At 36.4% G+C, this 15,186-nt stretch overlaps 1 protein-coding gene across 2 annotated transcripts in view; it reads left to right on the top strand.

Annotated features, from left to right (window-relative positions):
• nkain2 (sodium/potassium transporting ATPase interacting 2) overlaps positions 1-15,186 on the top strand; it is a 316,059-nt gene that overhangs the window by 100,462 nt on the left and 200,411 nt on the right. For both annotated transcript variants that reach the window (XR_012395349.1, NM_001351706.1), the window contains exon 2: positions 14,491-14,628. Coding sequence is in view for 1 of the 2 variants with exons in the window: in NM_001351706.1 (NP_001338635.1) it covers positions 14,491-14,628 (138 nt within the window). In the remaining variant the exon portion in view is untranslated. The remainder of the gene's footprint in view (positions 1-14,490; positions 14,629-15,186) is intronic.

The raw sequence follows: 15,186 nt of genomic DNA, 5'->3' as shown, positions 1-15,186 counted from the left end.
TTACATGTCTGGTGTGTCTGTGTTGTGTCATGTGGTGTCCCATGTGTTTGTTCCATGTGCTTCTGTTTACCTCATGTGGTTCCTTTGTTCTGTTTTCCTGCCGTTTATTACTGTTTATTATTTCCACCTGTGTCTCTCCCGTTTGTATTCAGTTCAATTATGCCTTTTGTATTTATACCCCCTTATTGAGTTTAGTCTTTGTCCGGTATTAAGTGGCAACCTCCACATGAGTCAAGTTCCTGTGGTAAGTGCAATTTTTGTAAATAACTAAATACATGCGAATTTGATCATCTCGAGTCTCGATCATCTGTTGTACGACAGAGACTGTGACATATATAATGAATTAATCATGATTGTTTATTTTTATATTGAAAGAAGGACTGTGTCTTCAATATGAAGTAGAAAGTCAATAGCTACAGGATTTACTTTAATTGCAAAAATTTTGAAATCACACTTCAAATTTTTTGTTTCTTGTACAGCTTAGCCTTAGTACTTGTATAATATTGCAAAAATGAAATATAATAATACATCACAGCGAACACGTCTTCTTTAAATACTTCTTTAAATACATCAGTTTATGTGTCATAGTTTAATTAAGCGCCCAATTCTGCAGTTATTTTTGCAGTCTCATCTCCGCAGAGCAGCATTAAAATCACTGGCGGCAGAAGCAGATGGAATTGGATTACTGACGGACAATGGAGGCAGGCCAAGATGCGTCTTCTTCCCTCTGCTGTGCTGCATGGGAGCCTTCTCCATTAGCCTGTAGTTAATGCTCTGTGGCGCGAACGCTGGGAAGAAAAAAACACTATAACACGGCCAGCCTCATCTGAATGCGCCGTGAAGCTCTCTATTCAACCTGCCCCTGCTGATTGATTAGCTTTTGTCTCTCTGATTAAAGGCTGCTCGTGTCCTCACGTACCCAAAGAAATGTATAAATGGGAGAGAAATAGAGGCGAGCGAAAGCGCAAGGTTTGGAGAACGAGATTCGGCTTTGTCACTAGGAGAATGAACTTTAATCTCAATCATGGACTAAAAGCGCACGCTATAGCAGCTAATCGCTAATGGGATGCTTCTCCTGCCAAGTAATAATCACAAGAAAACATTATGCGCACATAAGGAAGGGAAAATATCATTACAGGAATTGCTTGCGCTGACCTTTGGATTCGATATTCATTAGTAAATCGGTTTAGCGGTGCTTTTAGTTCGAAACTCTCACTCCTCACTGCCAATTTAGTGTAGTTTGTTGACAAAAACAAGACACAAATTCTCTCGACTGTGGTGAGTGTATTGTCTGGAGTGGCTTGTTATTTGTATAGAATGATGGCAGAGGCAACATGTTCAATAAGTAACAGTGTTTATTAATATTAATAATCGCCATAAACAGTTGTTCTGCAGAGTAGTACTGTATATTATGCTCACTGTAGGCTGTTTATCACTTTAATGGCTTGAAGCATTGTTTTCACAGCTGTAGCCAGTAGAGAATGCTTCCAGCAAGGTCATGGGTTCAATTTCCACATACTGGTATAATGAATACATTGAATGCACCGTAAGTTATAACAGCGCCTGGCAAATGAGTGCGTGGAAAATGTTGCAATGTGCTGCATTTAGTGATTGAACTGTGTGTTTGTTATCGGTCAAAAGTTTAAGGGTTGGAAAGATTATAATGTTGGTTTTTGAAAGGAATTAATAATTGTTTTATGAAAAAAAACACTTTATTAAGCAAAAGGGAAAAAGTAAACTATATATATATATATATATATATATATATATATATATATATATATATATATATATATATATATATATATATATATATATATATGTATTAGATAAGTTAAATTGATTACATATTATATTTATATATATATATATATATATATATATATATATATATATATATATATATATATATATATATATATATATATATATATATATATATATATATATATATATATAGTTGAAATCAGAATTATTACCCCCCTTGAATTATTAGACCCCCTGTTTATTTTTTCCCCAATTTCAGAAGATTTTTCAACACATTTCTAAACATAATAGTTTTAAAAACTCATTTCTTATAACTGATTTATTTTATCTTTGCTATGATGACAGTAAATAATATTTTACTAGATATTTTTCAAGACACTTCTATACAGCTTAAAGTGACTAGGTTAATTAGGTTAACTTAGCAGGTTAGGGTAATTAGGCAAGTTGTTGTATAACAATGGTTTGTTCTGTAGACTGTCAAAAAAAAAATTGGCTTAAAGGGGCTAATAATTTTGTCCTTAAAATGGTGTTTTAAAAAAAACTGCTTTTATTCTAGCCGAAAAAAAAACAAATAAGACTTTCTCCAGAAGGAAAAATATTATCAGACATACTGTAAAAATTCCCTTGCTCTGTTAAACATAATTTTGGAAATATTTAAGTAAGGAAAAAAGAAAAAATCAAAAGGGGGTGCTAATAATTCTGACTTCAACTGTATAAAGGACAGTTATTCAGCAAAATTAACGTTCGTCTGACAGGTCCATTTGTGATAGCACCCTCCCAATGGATATTGGATAAGACAAAATGGCAAAGCATTCAGCCCGAAATATACAACTATCTCATTGAAACTCCAAGTGATTTTATAAGAGAGAAATTAAAAGTCTTTGGATGTCTAAAATGTTGTTCTGTGTGATCATGAGCAGGAAATAATGTTCCATCATTATCAGATTCAAAACTATGTAGTGCTAAAAACCGAGGTTCTGCCCAGCCAAAGACGAGGAAAGAAGACGGTACTGTACAAGGCCTGGGTAATGTACGGCAGGGTTAGTAAACTTACATTTTTACATTTTATTCAGGCAAGTTCTTTCACCTATCTACTTCATTTGCATTCCCTCCTAAAAACTTAATATAGATGGGATAGCTCTGTCTTAAATCAGGGTGCTTTCACACCTACACTTTTGTTTCGGAACGTATCTCGTTTGCCCAGTTAGCGCGGTTCATTTGGCATATGTGAACAGGGCAATCGTGCTCTGTTCCGCGCCAAAGTAATCGCTCCGAGACCGCTTGAATGAGGTGGTCTCGGCTCGATTGAAATGAACCCTGGAGCGGTTCGATTGTAGTGAGAAAGCAATCCGATCCGAGCGCGGTTATATCACAGTGTTTTATGGATTTGTAATAGGCTTACAGCTATATGAAGAGAGAATTATGAGTAGAGTGGGAAGTTTCGCGAGTCTCCGGAAGCCCGCAAACGAGTGATGATCTCCCGGTAATCTCGCGTCTCCCTCCCGGTCCTCAAATAGGCATCGTTGCGCACCCTTCTCACCTCTCCCCACCGCGTCTCTCCTCAGAAACGTCGCACGCGCGCACCCTGTCAATCAACACTAAACCACCACCTCTCCTGACAGCTTAGCGGGACGCTGCAAAATAAACCCTGACACTCTGACCAATGTGAGGAGAGTTTACTCGCACGTGACTTGTTTTAGCTCTTTTGGTCCGATTAGAAACTTTGCAGTGGGAAAGCCAACCGCTCCAAGAGCAAAGCGCAACAATGTAACAATTGTAATCTCTGTTTCGGAACAACTGAATTGATTCACAGGTGTGAAAGCACCCTCAGACTCATTTTGGACTTGCAGGCTGTAAGACTTCTTGAAAATGCTGTTTGACTGCAGAACAACCAACAGATTTCAAGGAATTCTGCTTGAAACGAGTCTCCTGGTTTGGGTTCTCATGCAAAAAAGCACAGTCAAATGAAAATAAAATAAAAACTTTACAAGCTAAATACTATACACAATTAATACAAAATGGCAAAGATAATGCTAAAATAAACAGTACTTTTCAGGTTTTCGGTTAGATAAAATGAAAAATAGAATTAAATAACACTGTATACTGTATATATTCGTCACTGTTTAAATTAAATAAAGGTTAGGCATTACTGAGCTATAAAGCTATACAGTCAAGACTGATTTAATTATCTACAGACAGCAGGAGTAAGATGTTTTCATTTTAAAACACAGCACAGAAGCAGCACAATGAGAAAGTCACTGACAACACAATTTCCAAGGCAAAACTGATTGAATGCTTATCAAGTTGGACAGATGGAAATAATTATTGGTCATAACCCAGTCTTACCACAGAGAAGCAAGACTCATTTTGCACTTCGTAACTTTTATTCAGTTGTTCAGTTGAGCACTTTTCAGATCTCCCATGAGCTCATGCTCTGACATATGGCTTACAGTACGTCACTTTTATTTTCACGTTTCTCCTACTTTAGTGCTCACTGATATATATATATATATATATATATATATATATATATATATATATATATATATATATATATATATATATATATATATATATATTTCAGTGTGTGTATATATATATACAAACACAGCCTGTTTAGAGAGTACTTAAAGAAAGGAGGAAATGAAAACATACAGTTTCAAATTTTTATGTGAATCCTAAAAACATCAATATCTATATGCGTATTGAACTATTGAGGTCGTACTGAATGATTCAATTTATTTCGAGTATTGCGCCATCCCTATGTTTGCACCGAAATATTCAACACGACACATCAACTTTATATAATAATGTTCCCTGAGCACTAAGCAAGCATATTTGAATGATTAATGAAAAAAATATGTGACATATCCAGCTTTAAATCACAAAATAAAATTACATTTGCAATAAATTATAATAGGAAACAATGATTTGAAGTTATAATAATATTTCACAACGTTAAAGGGATCGTTCAAACCATGATGAACTCATTTACTCCCTCTTTAATTGTTTCAATGCTTTATAATTTTCTTTATTCTTTTGAACACACAAGAATATATTTTTGAAGAAAGCTAGAAATCTCTAACCATTGACCGCCATAGTATTTGTTTTTCCTACCATGGAAGTCAGTGGTTGCAGGTTTTTCAGCTTTCTTCACAATATCTTCTTTTATGTTCAACAGAATAAAGAAACTCACAGAGGTTTGGAACCACATGAGGGTGAGTAAATAGTAACTAAATATTCATTTTGGGTGAATTTTGATGTTTTTTATTGTGTTCAGAATAAATTCAATTCAGCTTTGGTGAGTGTAAAAGACTTTTGAATAAAGTTTCTACTGAGCCCAGACCTTTAAATTATAGTGTACAGTACATTGACTCATTCAGTGAGTCTAAGTCTAAGATAAGTCTAAGATTTTATTTATTTATTTAATAGATGCATACTTGCGTGTTTAGGTCTGCACATTATCCAGAAAGCACTGAATGTTTGCTTTCTGTTTGAATTCTCAATGTGTCTCTTTGTTGTTTAGTCAGTGGTTTTGAGCCTTTTCTTCTTTTAAGACCCTTCCGCTTTTAAATCTTCTGAACATTCATGCATTTTGTTCTCACATTTAGGGATTTAATTACTCTTCTATACAAAATGACTTGATAAATATGTCATTCTGAGCACAGCTGCCATGCAATGCTGTTTATGTTACTGTTTATATAAAAAAGGGAGGGCCAGGGAGCCACATAAATGATGATCCTGGCCCCTACCACAAACAAGAGCCCCGAGGCTTCTCCATAAACCCTCTTAAGCTTTTTTTCCCCCATCGGACATGCATGTTAATCCTAGCACTCTTTTGGGAATTCTGTCAATAAGCGCAGGTGTCCACAAAAGCCTGACAGAAGAGAGCTGTGAATTGAGTGCCATTAGGATGTGTTTTAAAGGCATTGTCAACACACCGTCCTTCACCCAACAACATAATATAGCATAATTAGCCATATTTGCATTTTGCAACCTCTTCGCAGGCAGGGCAGATTGTATTTTGTGCTGGCATATGGGCTCTCTTCAGCACCGTGGCACTGTTGGTTATTAGTGGATTTCATGGGTGGCTGTCGTTTTTCCACTAGGCTTTGCAAAAGAAATGGAATTGCTGAGTCTGGGTCAATCAATCGTTTATCTTTCTTTTTTTCTTGTAGCTGCTACCAACTTGAGCTACCATCTAAAGAGCTTTGACAATGAAGGCTCTGTATTATAAACCGAGAATAAAACTATCGAGCTCTCTGCCATGCTTACACTTTTTTTTTTTAGGCTGACAATGGAAAATAACTCATTGAATAAGTTGTACAGCCGGAATTATTTTATTTTATGCCATTTTATATTCATTCTGATTGGTTCTAATCTATCCTAGAGGCACAAAAGGTGAATTTTTAAAGAACTGGACTGTCGTTCTTTTCCTAGAGTCAACGAGTCACTGAGTTGAACTTAAGAACATGTTTAGTCTGATTTATGATTGACTCATTCAGATCATTTTCTGTTACTTATTATAAAATCAGTGAGTTCAACCTAAAAATTTGTTTAGTTTGATTCATGATCGACTCATCCAGATCATTTGCTGTCACTGGAAGGAGTCAGTGAGCTGAACTTATCACAATCGACTCGTTCAGATCATTTGCTGTTACTTAATAAAATCGGTGAGTTGAACTGAAGAATCTGTTTAGTTTGGTTCATGATCGACTCATTCAAATCATTTGCTATGATTCACTGAATTCATTGAGTTGAACTTAAGAACGTTTAGTCTAATTCATTGATTCATGATAGATTCAGTCAGAGTATTTGCTGTGACTGAAACGATACAGTGAGTTGAGCTTAAGAACATGTTTAGTTTGATTCATGATCGACTCATTTAAATCATTTGCTGTTAGTTATTTTAAAATCAGTGAGCTCAACCTAAAAATTGTTTAGTTTTATTCATTATCGACTCATGCAGATCATTTTTCTGTCATTGGAAGAAGTCAGTGAGCTGAACTTATCACAGTTGACTCGTTTAGATCTTTTGCTGTTACTTAATAAAATCGCTGAGTTGAACTGAAGAATCTGTTCAGTTTGATTCATGATCAATTCATTCAAATCATTTGCTGTAACTTAATAAATTCAGTGTGTTGAACTTAAGAACATGTTTAGTCTGATTTATTGATTCATGATTGATTCAGTCAGATCATTTGCTGTGACTAAAACGAGTCACTGAATTGAACTTAAGACCATGTTTAGTTTGATTCATAATCGACCCATTCAGATCATTTGCTGTTACTTATTATAAAATCAGTGAGTTGAACTTAAACATTTGTTTAGTTTGATTCATGATTGACTCATCCAGATCATTTGCTGTCATTGGAAGGAGTCATTGAGCTGAACCCATGACAATCGCCTCGTTCAGATCATTTGCTGTTACTTAATAAAATCAGTGAGTTGAACTGAAGAATCTGTTTAGTTTGATTCATGATCGACTCATTCAAAACATTTGCTGTTGCTTAATGAATTCATTGAGTTGAACTTAGGAACATGTTTAGTCTAATTCATTGATTCATGATCGTTTCAGTCAGATCATTTGCTGTGACTAAATGGAGTAAGTGAGTTGAACTTAAGAACATGTTTAGTCTGATTCATGATTGACTCATTCAGATCATTTGCCTTTACTTATTATAAAATCATTGAGTTGAACTGAAAAATTAGTTTAGTCTGATTCATGATTGATTCAACCAGATCAGTTGCTGTGACTGAAATGAGTCACTGAGTTGAACTAAAGAACATGTTTAGTCTGATGATTTGGTCTGGTTCATAATCAACTTATATAGATCATTTGCTGTTACTTAATACAATCAGCAAGTTGAACTGAAGAATCTGTTTAGTCTGATTCATGATTGATTCATTCAGATAATTTTTGTCACTTAATAAAGTTGGTGAGTTGAACCTAAAATTTGTTTAACCTGATTTTTGATTGATTCAGTCAGATCATTTGCTGTGACTGAATGGAGTCAGTGAGTTGAACTTAAGAACATGTTTAGTCTGATGATTTGGTCTGGTTCATAATCAACTTATATAGATCATTTGCTGTTACTTAATACAATCAGCAAGTTGAACTGAAGAATCTGTTTAGTCTGATTCATGATTGACTCATTCAGATAATTTCTGTTATGTAATAAAATAGGTGAACAGGTTCATAATTAATTAATTCAAATAATTTTCTTTGATTGGATGGAGTCAGTGAGTTCAAATTAAAAGTCTATTTAGTCTGATTCATTTAAAAAATAATTCAAATCCTAATTTCTGAATCCTTTGCCAACTCTATTGGTCGGTTTCTTGGAAAGATTTGACACTCAGAAATTATTTGATCACAAATGCTTCTCTCGTAAACTTGTTCTACTCTTACTTCTCTCATCAAAGTAGAATCAAAAGAGAGATTTCACAATGAGTTACTTCAGAAGACTTGAAATAATGCTTGAATCATACTGAAGAGAGAGTTTTATGCCGCCTTTGTGTGCTTATAAGAAGATTGAAAGCCTTAGTTCCAGTAATTGGATGGAAAAGAGCAACCAGTGTAATTCCTCACAAACATCTTTTTGTTTTACAGAAAGAGTGTTTGGAACAAGATGAGGGCGAGTAAACAATGACAGACTTTTTCATTTGTGAACTATTCCTTTAAGAAAACAGATGGCAGCGCTTTCGTCTTTCCATCCTTCTTTTTTTATGGAAGAAATATGGAGAAGAGCTAAAGTAAACAAGAGCAAGTGCTGAGGGAAATCACATGTCACGATTCATAAAAACACACAAAATCCAGTAGAATTATTAGCTGTCACTGAAAATTGAATGGGAAGGCGAAATATTATTGTGGTACAAAAGAGTGGTTGGCACTTGGAAAGGAACCATTTTCGTTCTGACACAAAGCTAATCTCAACTGCGCCCCAGAGCTGTGACGGTCCTTAATCAAGAGACTCGTGTGAAGTGCGCTGGTGTTGCTTGGTGTTGTCAGCATAATACCTTTCATTATGATGGAAGACTTAAGTGTTTAGGGCAGGCGCAAAACACCAGATGTATGCTAGCAGAAGCTCAAAGGAAACGCCCAGACAAAGGAAGACACGTCCCTCTGGGAGATCAGGGGTCACAAAGTGGGCATCACTGGCCTGATCTGGACAAGATGCACAGATTAATAGACTCCTGAGCTTTGTGTGCTGTTGATAGACTTATAGGATGAAGTATTGCTCAGTTATGAAGAGTTCAGTTGTGAAGATTTTTCTGTAGAGTCGTTCAGTGTACAGCACCATGACTAATTATATTTTAATACTATAAAATATAATACAATCTGAAATTCTGATATTAAAATATGAATCACTAAATCTAACAGAGCAGTTGCTGAAATAACTTTAGATTTCCGTGCTAAACTGTGGGATTTTATTCATTTTGATCTGAAGGATAATTGTATTTCATAAGGTTGTGAATTGATAGCGTAGCATGTGTAAAAAGAAAAAAGAAAAACTTTTTTTTTTTTTTTACAGAGAAATAAGAGTCAATAATTTTGTAATTTTAGAATATTCAAGATTTCAATTCTCTGTTTTTTCTTCAATAAATACAGTTGAACGTTTTGCTGGTTACATTTTTAAAGACTGTTTTGCATAATAAATGGATATTAATAAAAAAAAAAACGATTGATTGTATTACAATTACACATTTTAATGTTGGCTATACTACTACTACTAAAAAATAATTATTATTAGTAGTAGTAGTATTGGTCGTAATAGTAGCAGCAGTAGTAGTAGTAGAAGAGGTAGTAATAGTTGTTGTGGTAGTATTAAATAATAGTGGCACGGTTGGGTTACGGAAAGAACAAGGACTAGAGCTTAAGATCTTTGCTTGAACCTGAAGGAAAACAGGCGAGACCTGACGAGTTCGGGTGGGTTCGGGCTTAATTTCTATCATTTTAGACGGGGTCGGGCTCAGGCTTGCACTATGGTTTGCATGGTAAATGAACAGTCATGTGATGCATTTCGATTAGGGCGAGAAAGTAATCAAATAATTTGTTACAACATTAAAACACATTCCTGCAAAGGTGAAACAAATGATGACGGAGATGTCAAAAAGAGCTAATTTTGTGGAGTGGGAAAATGTACAGCAAGCTCACAGGGAAAATGACAAGGTCACTCGCTACATTGAAACCGTTTTCATGGAAAATTATATGGATGTTCTTGGCTGGTGGAAGATGAACAAACAATCCTATCCAAAACTTGCAAAATTAGCCAGATCAGTAGTATGCATCCGGGCCAGTAGCAGCAGCAGTGAAAGGGTGTTCAGTGCTGCTGGATGCACCATCAGTGAGCGAAGGACCGCGCTAAAGCCATCTAAAGTGGATTTAATAATATTCCTCCACAAAAATATGTAGCCTTATCTTGGTGAGTAAAGGATTTTCAAATTATAACTAAATATATCAAGTAAATCAAAAATGCATAATGTAGTCAGAGTATATAGGCTAATGTATAGTGGCGAAACAGAGCCTTTATCTTAATTTTATTATTGTCAAATACCCATCATAATTTAATTAAATTTTTTAGGAAAAACTTATTTTTGTTGGTGTGTTGGCCATTTAAAGGCCAAGTATATGTACCTAGGCTTATTTAGAGTGCTGAGACGTTGCAATGTTACAGAGGACTTATTTTATTTTTTATAGCCTATGTTTGTTATGTATACATTATGATAAAACACGTATAAATGACTTATTCTTGAAAAAAGGCAAAAGAGCTGTGTGTATGTGCACATTTGAATAATGCTGGGCTATAAACAGGTTCGGGCTTTTAAAAAGGAGTTCAAGAGTTCACACTTAGATACTGTTTGACAACTTGTTAGCAAGTTAGCAGGTTTGGCATGCTGTCCCGGGAGAGAACCCTGAGCTCGGATATAGTTGAGCCCAGGGCTCCCACCAGGTCCATAAAGCATGTAAGGGGAGTACGAGGTCAGGTGTTCTCGAGAGCTCCCCTCGGCAAAAGAGGAAAGGAGGAGAAGGGGTGGATGGGGGGTTCTTCGGAAAATGAAGATAAGGGAGTAGTTCTTAGCTAGGTTACTTATAGTGAGTTTGGATCAATCCGATTGGCTAGCCAATGAGTGTAGATGAGTGGCCAGCTGCAGTCAATCATATCATGTGCTCCTCTCGAAGTTAGTTTGTGAAACTTCATTTAATCAAAACATACTTGTCGGGAAAATTCTGAAAATTCTGTCAGACTCTGACCCTATAGACCTAACTTTTATGGCCCGATTACAGGTCTAATGAGGACTCAATTGCAGAACTAAAATGGGTATTTAATAATTATAAAAATAAAACAAAAAGGTAACAAAAGCTACATTGAGGGGGGAAGACATTAACAAACAAACAAACTTGACTGGGGAGGAATGGTCAGGAATACGGATGGGCAAAACAGGACACGACTCGACTAGATACGGCATATGACGAACTGGTACAGGACAGCAGACAAGAGGGCGCTATAAAGAAATGCTTACGCAATGCCAACACAAACAATACACAAGACATGAGCACACGATAAATGAAAACACTTACCGTGCACTCACACATGCGACACGCATGCTCCGATCCCAGCGGCAACCTAAACTGTAACCAACTAGACTGGAGCACTGAAATCAAACACTGTGCCGCGAACAGACAACACACAGCAGGACGAGAGCACACATCCCGAGCATGCCTAGACGCGGTAGCGCACACGGCCCAAGTATGGCCAAGACAGCACTCATGCAAAGACGAAGACAGTCAATAGCTATGTTTCATCCAAACATGCAAAGTAAGTTCATGCGCAAAACTGGAATATCACATAAAAGTCGTGCAATAAAGCAGCTCTTACATCTAACGAGTCAAAGCGAACAAAATCGTCACTTCCTGATTGTCTGGCACCAAATATCAACAGTAAAAATGGAATTTGCTCCGACAAGTAAAGTGTGTGAATCTTTTCTTCATTTAATAAGTGATGTTTTGTAAGCAAATTTTGGGAGGAGCACGCGCAGATGTTTCAGCATTAAATACGTCATTGACAATTATTCTATTATCTAATCAGTTTTTGACCAAACCCCTATATACATTTGAAATCAGAATTATTAGCCCCCCTGAATTATTAGCGCACCTGTTTATTTTTTCACCAATTTCTGTTTATTGGAGGGAGGATTGTTTCAGCACATCTCTAAGCATAATAGTTTTAAAAACTTATTTCTAATAACGGATTTATTTTATCTTTGCCATGATGACAGTAAATAATATTTGACTTGATATTTTTCAAGACACTTCTATACAGCTTAAAGTGACATTTAAAGGCTTAACTAGGTTAATAAGGTAAACTAGACATGTTAGGATAATTAGGCAAGTTATTGTATAATGATGGTTTGTTCTACAGATTATCGAAAAAAAATTAGCTTAAAGGGGCTAATAATTTTGTCCCAAAAATGGTTTTCAAAAAGTGAATAGCTGCTTTTATTCTAGCCAAAACAAAACAAATAAGACTTTCTCCAGAAGAAAAAAATATTCAGACATACTGTGAAAATTTCCTTGCTCTGCTAAAAATAATTTGGGAAAAATATTTAAAAAAATTTTATCAAAAGGGGGCTAATAATTCTGACTTCAACTGTATATACCAAAGCTGTCCTACCTGCAGTATCTCACGACTTTAGCATCCCTTCACCACCCCGACCCCTCACCTCATAAGCTATACATACCCGGGGGGAGCGTTCTGGCGTCGGGCTAGATACTTTGCTTGAATCCCAACTTCTCTCTATTTCCTGATAAGAGGAATAACACGAGTTGGGGTGTCTTCCCCAAGCTCAGAGCCCTCTTCCCGGACAGCACGGCAAATACGCTTTATTCTTAAACATCTGTAAGTGTGAACTCGTGAAATGACCTGCGTCTCAGAAGACATTCCTGACACGCAGTGAACACGCAGTGGTGTTTGAAGACATGAGACGCAGAGCACAGACCCTTTTGATTCACTAATACTGAGATGGTTAAGGTGTTTCAGAATGACCAAAACAACATTTCAGATGTTTTGCAGTGTGCTCAGCCTGCTGGTTTATCCATTCACATACATTTTTATCATGACATAATCTCTTATAACGAAATCACATGACTTTTTTGAATGTGCATACTGGAATTTGTTCGATAAAAGTATTTCCATTGTAATTTGTGCTCACCTTTTCTTATCGAATAAAAAGTTTATGCACATACGTTTTTATGAGCATTTTCAAAATTTATTAGCATCTAGGTGTTTCCATTAATTGTTTTTTTATGTACATATGCAAAATGCGCATAAAAATAGGTGTATGAAAACGTAGCCAGTGACGGAAAATATGAGAGCTCAACTCGAGAAAACTCAAGCTGAGCACAACATACTAGACAAGACAGGACTAGAGTCTGGAATCCGCCACCAAAGCATAAATTAAAAAGACTGGAGTAGCAGAATCCTGACAATAAGTATACTTATTTTAATAATTAATATTAAGTTAGTTTGAAATTAATATGCTGACTTTTCTGAAGTTTTCCACTTGTTTAAGCTAAAACTATATTTTATGATTAGTTCTTTTTGACTCATTTATTTATTCAATTATCTAATTAAAATCTTAACGAATCATCCTTTTAAAATAAATCCATTATTTTTTTTCCACCAACATGTGGGGACATCTATTTGATTGATTTGATCTACCAAGTGGACTACAGAGTTAAACTGGGTCTCCCTGCTGCGAAAAATGTTCAATAGCTCTTCTATAGCATCTCACCACAACTCCTAGTCATTTGATATTCATGCTGCTATTGAACTCTCTGAAGCCTCTATTGATGTTCACTTGAGTAGATGTTTGTTAAATGAATCTATTGAGGTCACAATGGCGTTCATGTTTTCAGCAGCTGCGTTTTCAACCTTCATCCTGACATTTGGCTCTTTAATGTCCTCCATTACATCCCATAGCAATGCACATGATTCCAGTGGCGTGATTCTTCTTCTTTTTTTTGTTTAGTTTCCTTTCCACAAATGGCCTTGAATATCTGAGGTTGTAAAAATGCCTGCTGGTGAATGCAGCTGGAGATGCGAGTGCTATTAGCATTAGCTTTATGAGGCTCTCTCATGGGGATAAAACCGTGACCCAGTGCTGGTCTGCTTTTGGAAGTGCCATAGCTTGTGGTATTGACATCAGTGTCATGTCCAATCAGTGGCGGAGATTGGAGCATGCGGAGCTGCGAGGCTGGACTTGCCAGCTTTAATTTCCTAGTCATTTCTGGTTTTTGTGGATTGCTGGGGGTTTGACTCTGAGAGCGGCACGTCTCGGTACTAATTAATCGCCTGTGTGACAGGGGCTTTCCTCTGGCTGCTTGTAGACTGTAGACGCTTGTGCTTTCACTTGTAGCCCTGCGGCCCGTCGTCTCACCCTGCCTTCCAGCTGACAGCAGTGTATGTCATGAAGCGACCCCTGAAGCTGCTTTAAAATGGAAATCTTCACGCATCTTTATGCTGTAGCTCAAATAGTAGAGCGCGGTGCAAGCAACAGCAAGGTCACACGTTTGATTCCTAAGCAAAGCAAATGCGTACCTTGAATGTAATGGAAGTCACTTTGGATAAAAGCTTCTGGTAAATGCGTGAAAGTAATATAAAGCATATCTATTCACACGGGTTAATGTCCTGTTCCTTTTTTCTCTCCCTGTTTCACTTCTAGATCAGCATCCTGGAGCGACAGATATTTGATTTCCTCGGATACCAGTGGGCTCCGATCCTTACAAACTTCATCCACATCATCACAGTGATTCTAGGCCTTTTTGGGACGGTACAGTTCAGACCGCGATATGTGACCGGGGTGAGTTTCCAAATGCTTTCATATTCAGTTTGTGGTATATTTTCTCTTTCCTTCTGCATGTTATGCTGTCATTTTGTTATATTAATACCACCGGTGTCATAAAACTGTCTTACTCTGAGTCCTAGCCAGGCAGCATAACAATAAAGCAGCACAGTTTTTCCATGGTAATCTGACTTTTTGGCCTAACATTTTGCAGCCGCAATGAGCAGTGAGACATTTTGTCAGTTTGGTTTTAGTCCTAGAATTACCCACAGTGGAATATCCTTGGTTTGAAATTCCACTGCAAATATGTACTTAATAGATGTGAATGGTGTTGTGCAGAAGCTTTACATCATATAGACAGGCTTGAATCTTTACTTTGTTCCAAAAAGACTTTGTAACAAACAAAGCTGGCTAGTTTAGGCTGGTTTTAAGTTTGGGGTTTTGAGCATGATTAATGTTTTTGTCCAAATTGTTACAATTTCGATTTTTCTTTTTCATTTAGTTAACTTCATTTTCAAAACATGAACATTTGTTTCAAATCAAGTCTAAAATAACCTTGCTGATCTTAAGCCGCCT

The sequence above is a fragment of the Danio rerio genome, chromosome 20 (genome assembly GCF_049306965.1).
Source record: "Danio rerio strain Tuebingen ecotype United States chromosome 20, GRCz12tu, whole genome shotgun sequence".
Taxonomy (NCBI): domain Eukaryota; kingdom Metazoa; phylum Chordata; class Actinopteri; order Cypriniformes; family Danionidae; genus Danio; species Danio rerio.
This window is presented reverse-complemented; position numbering and strand designations above follow the sequence as displayed.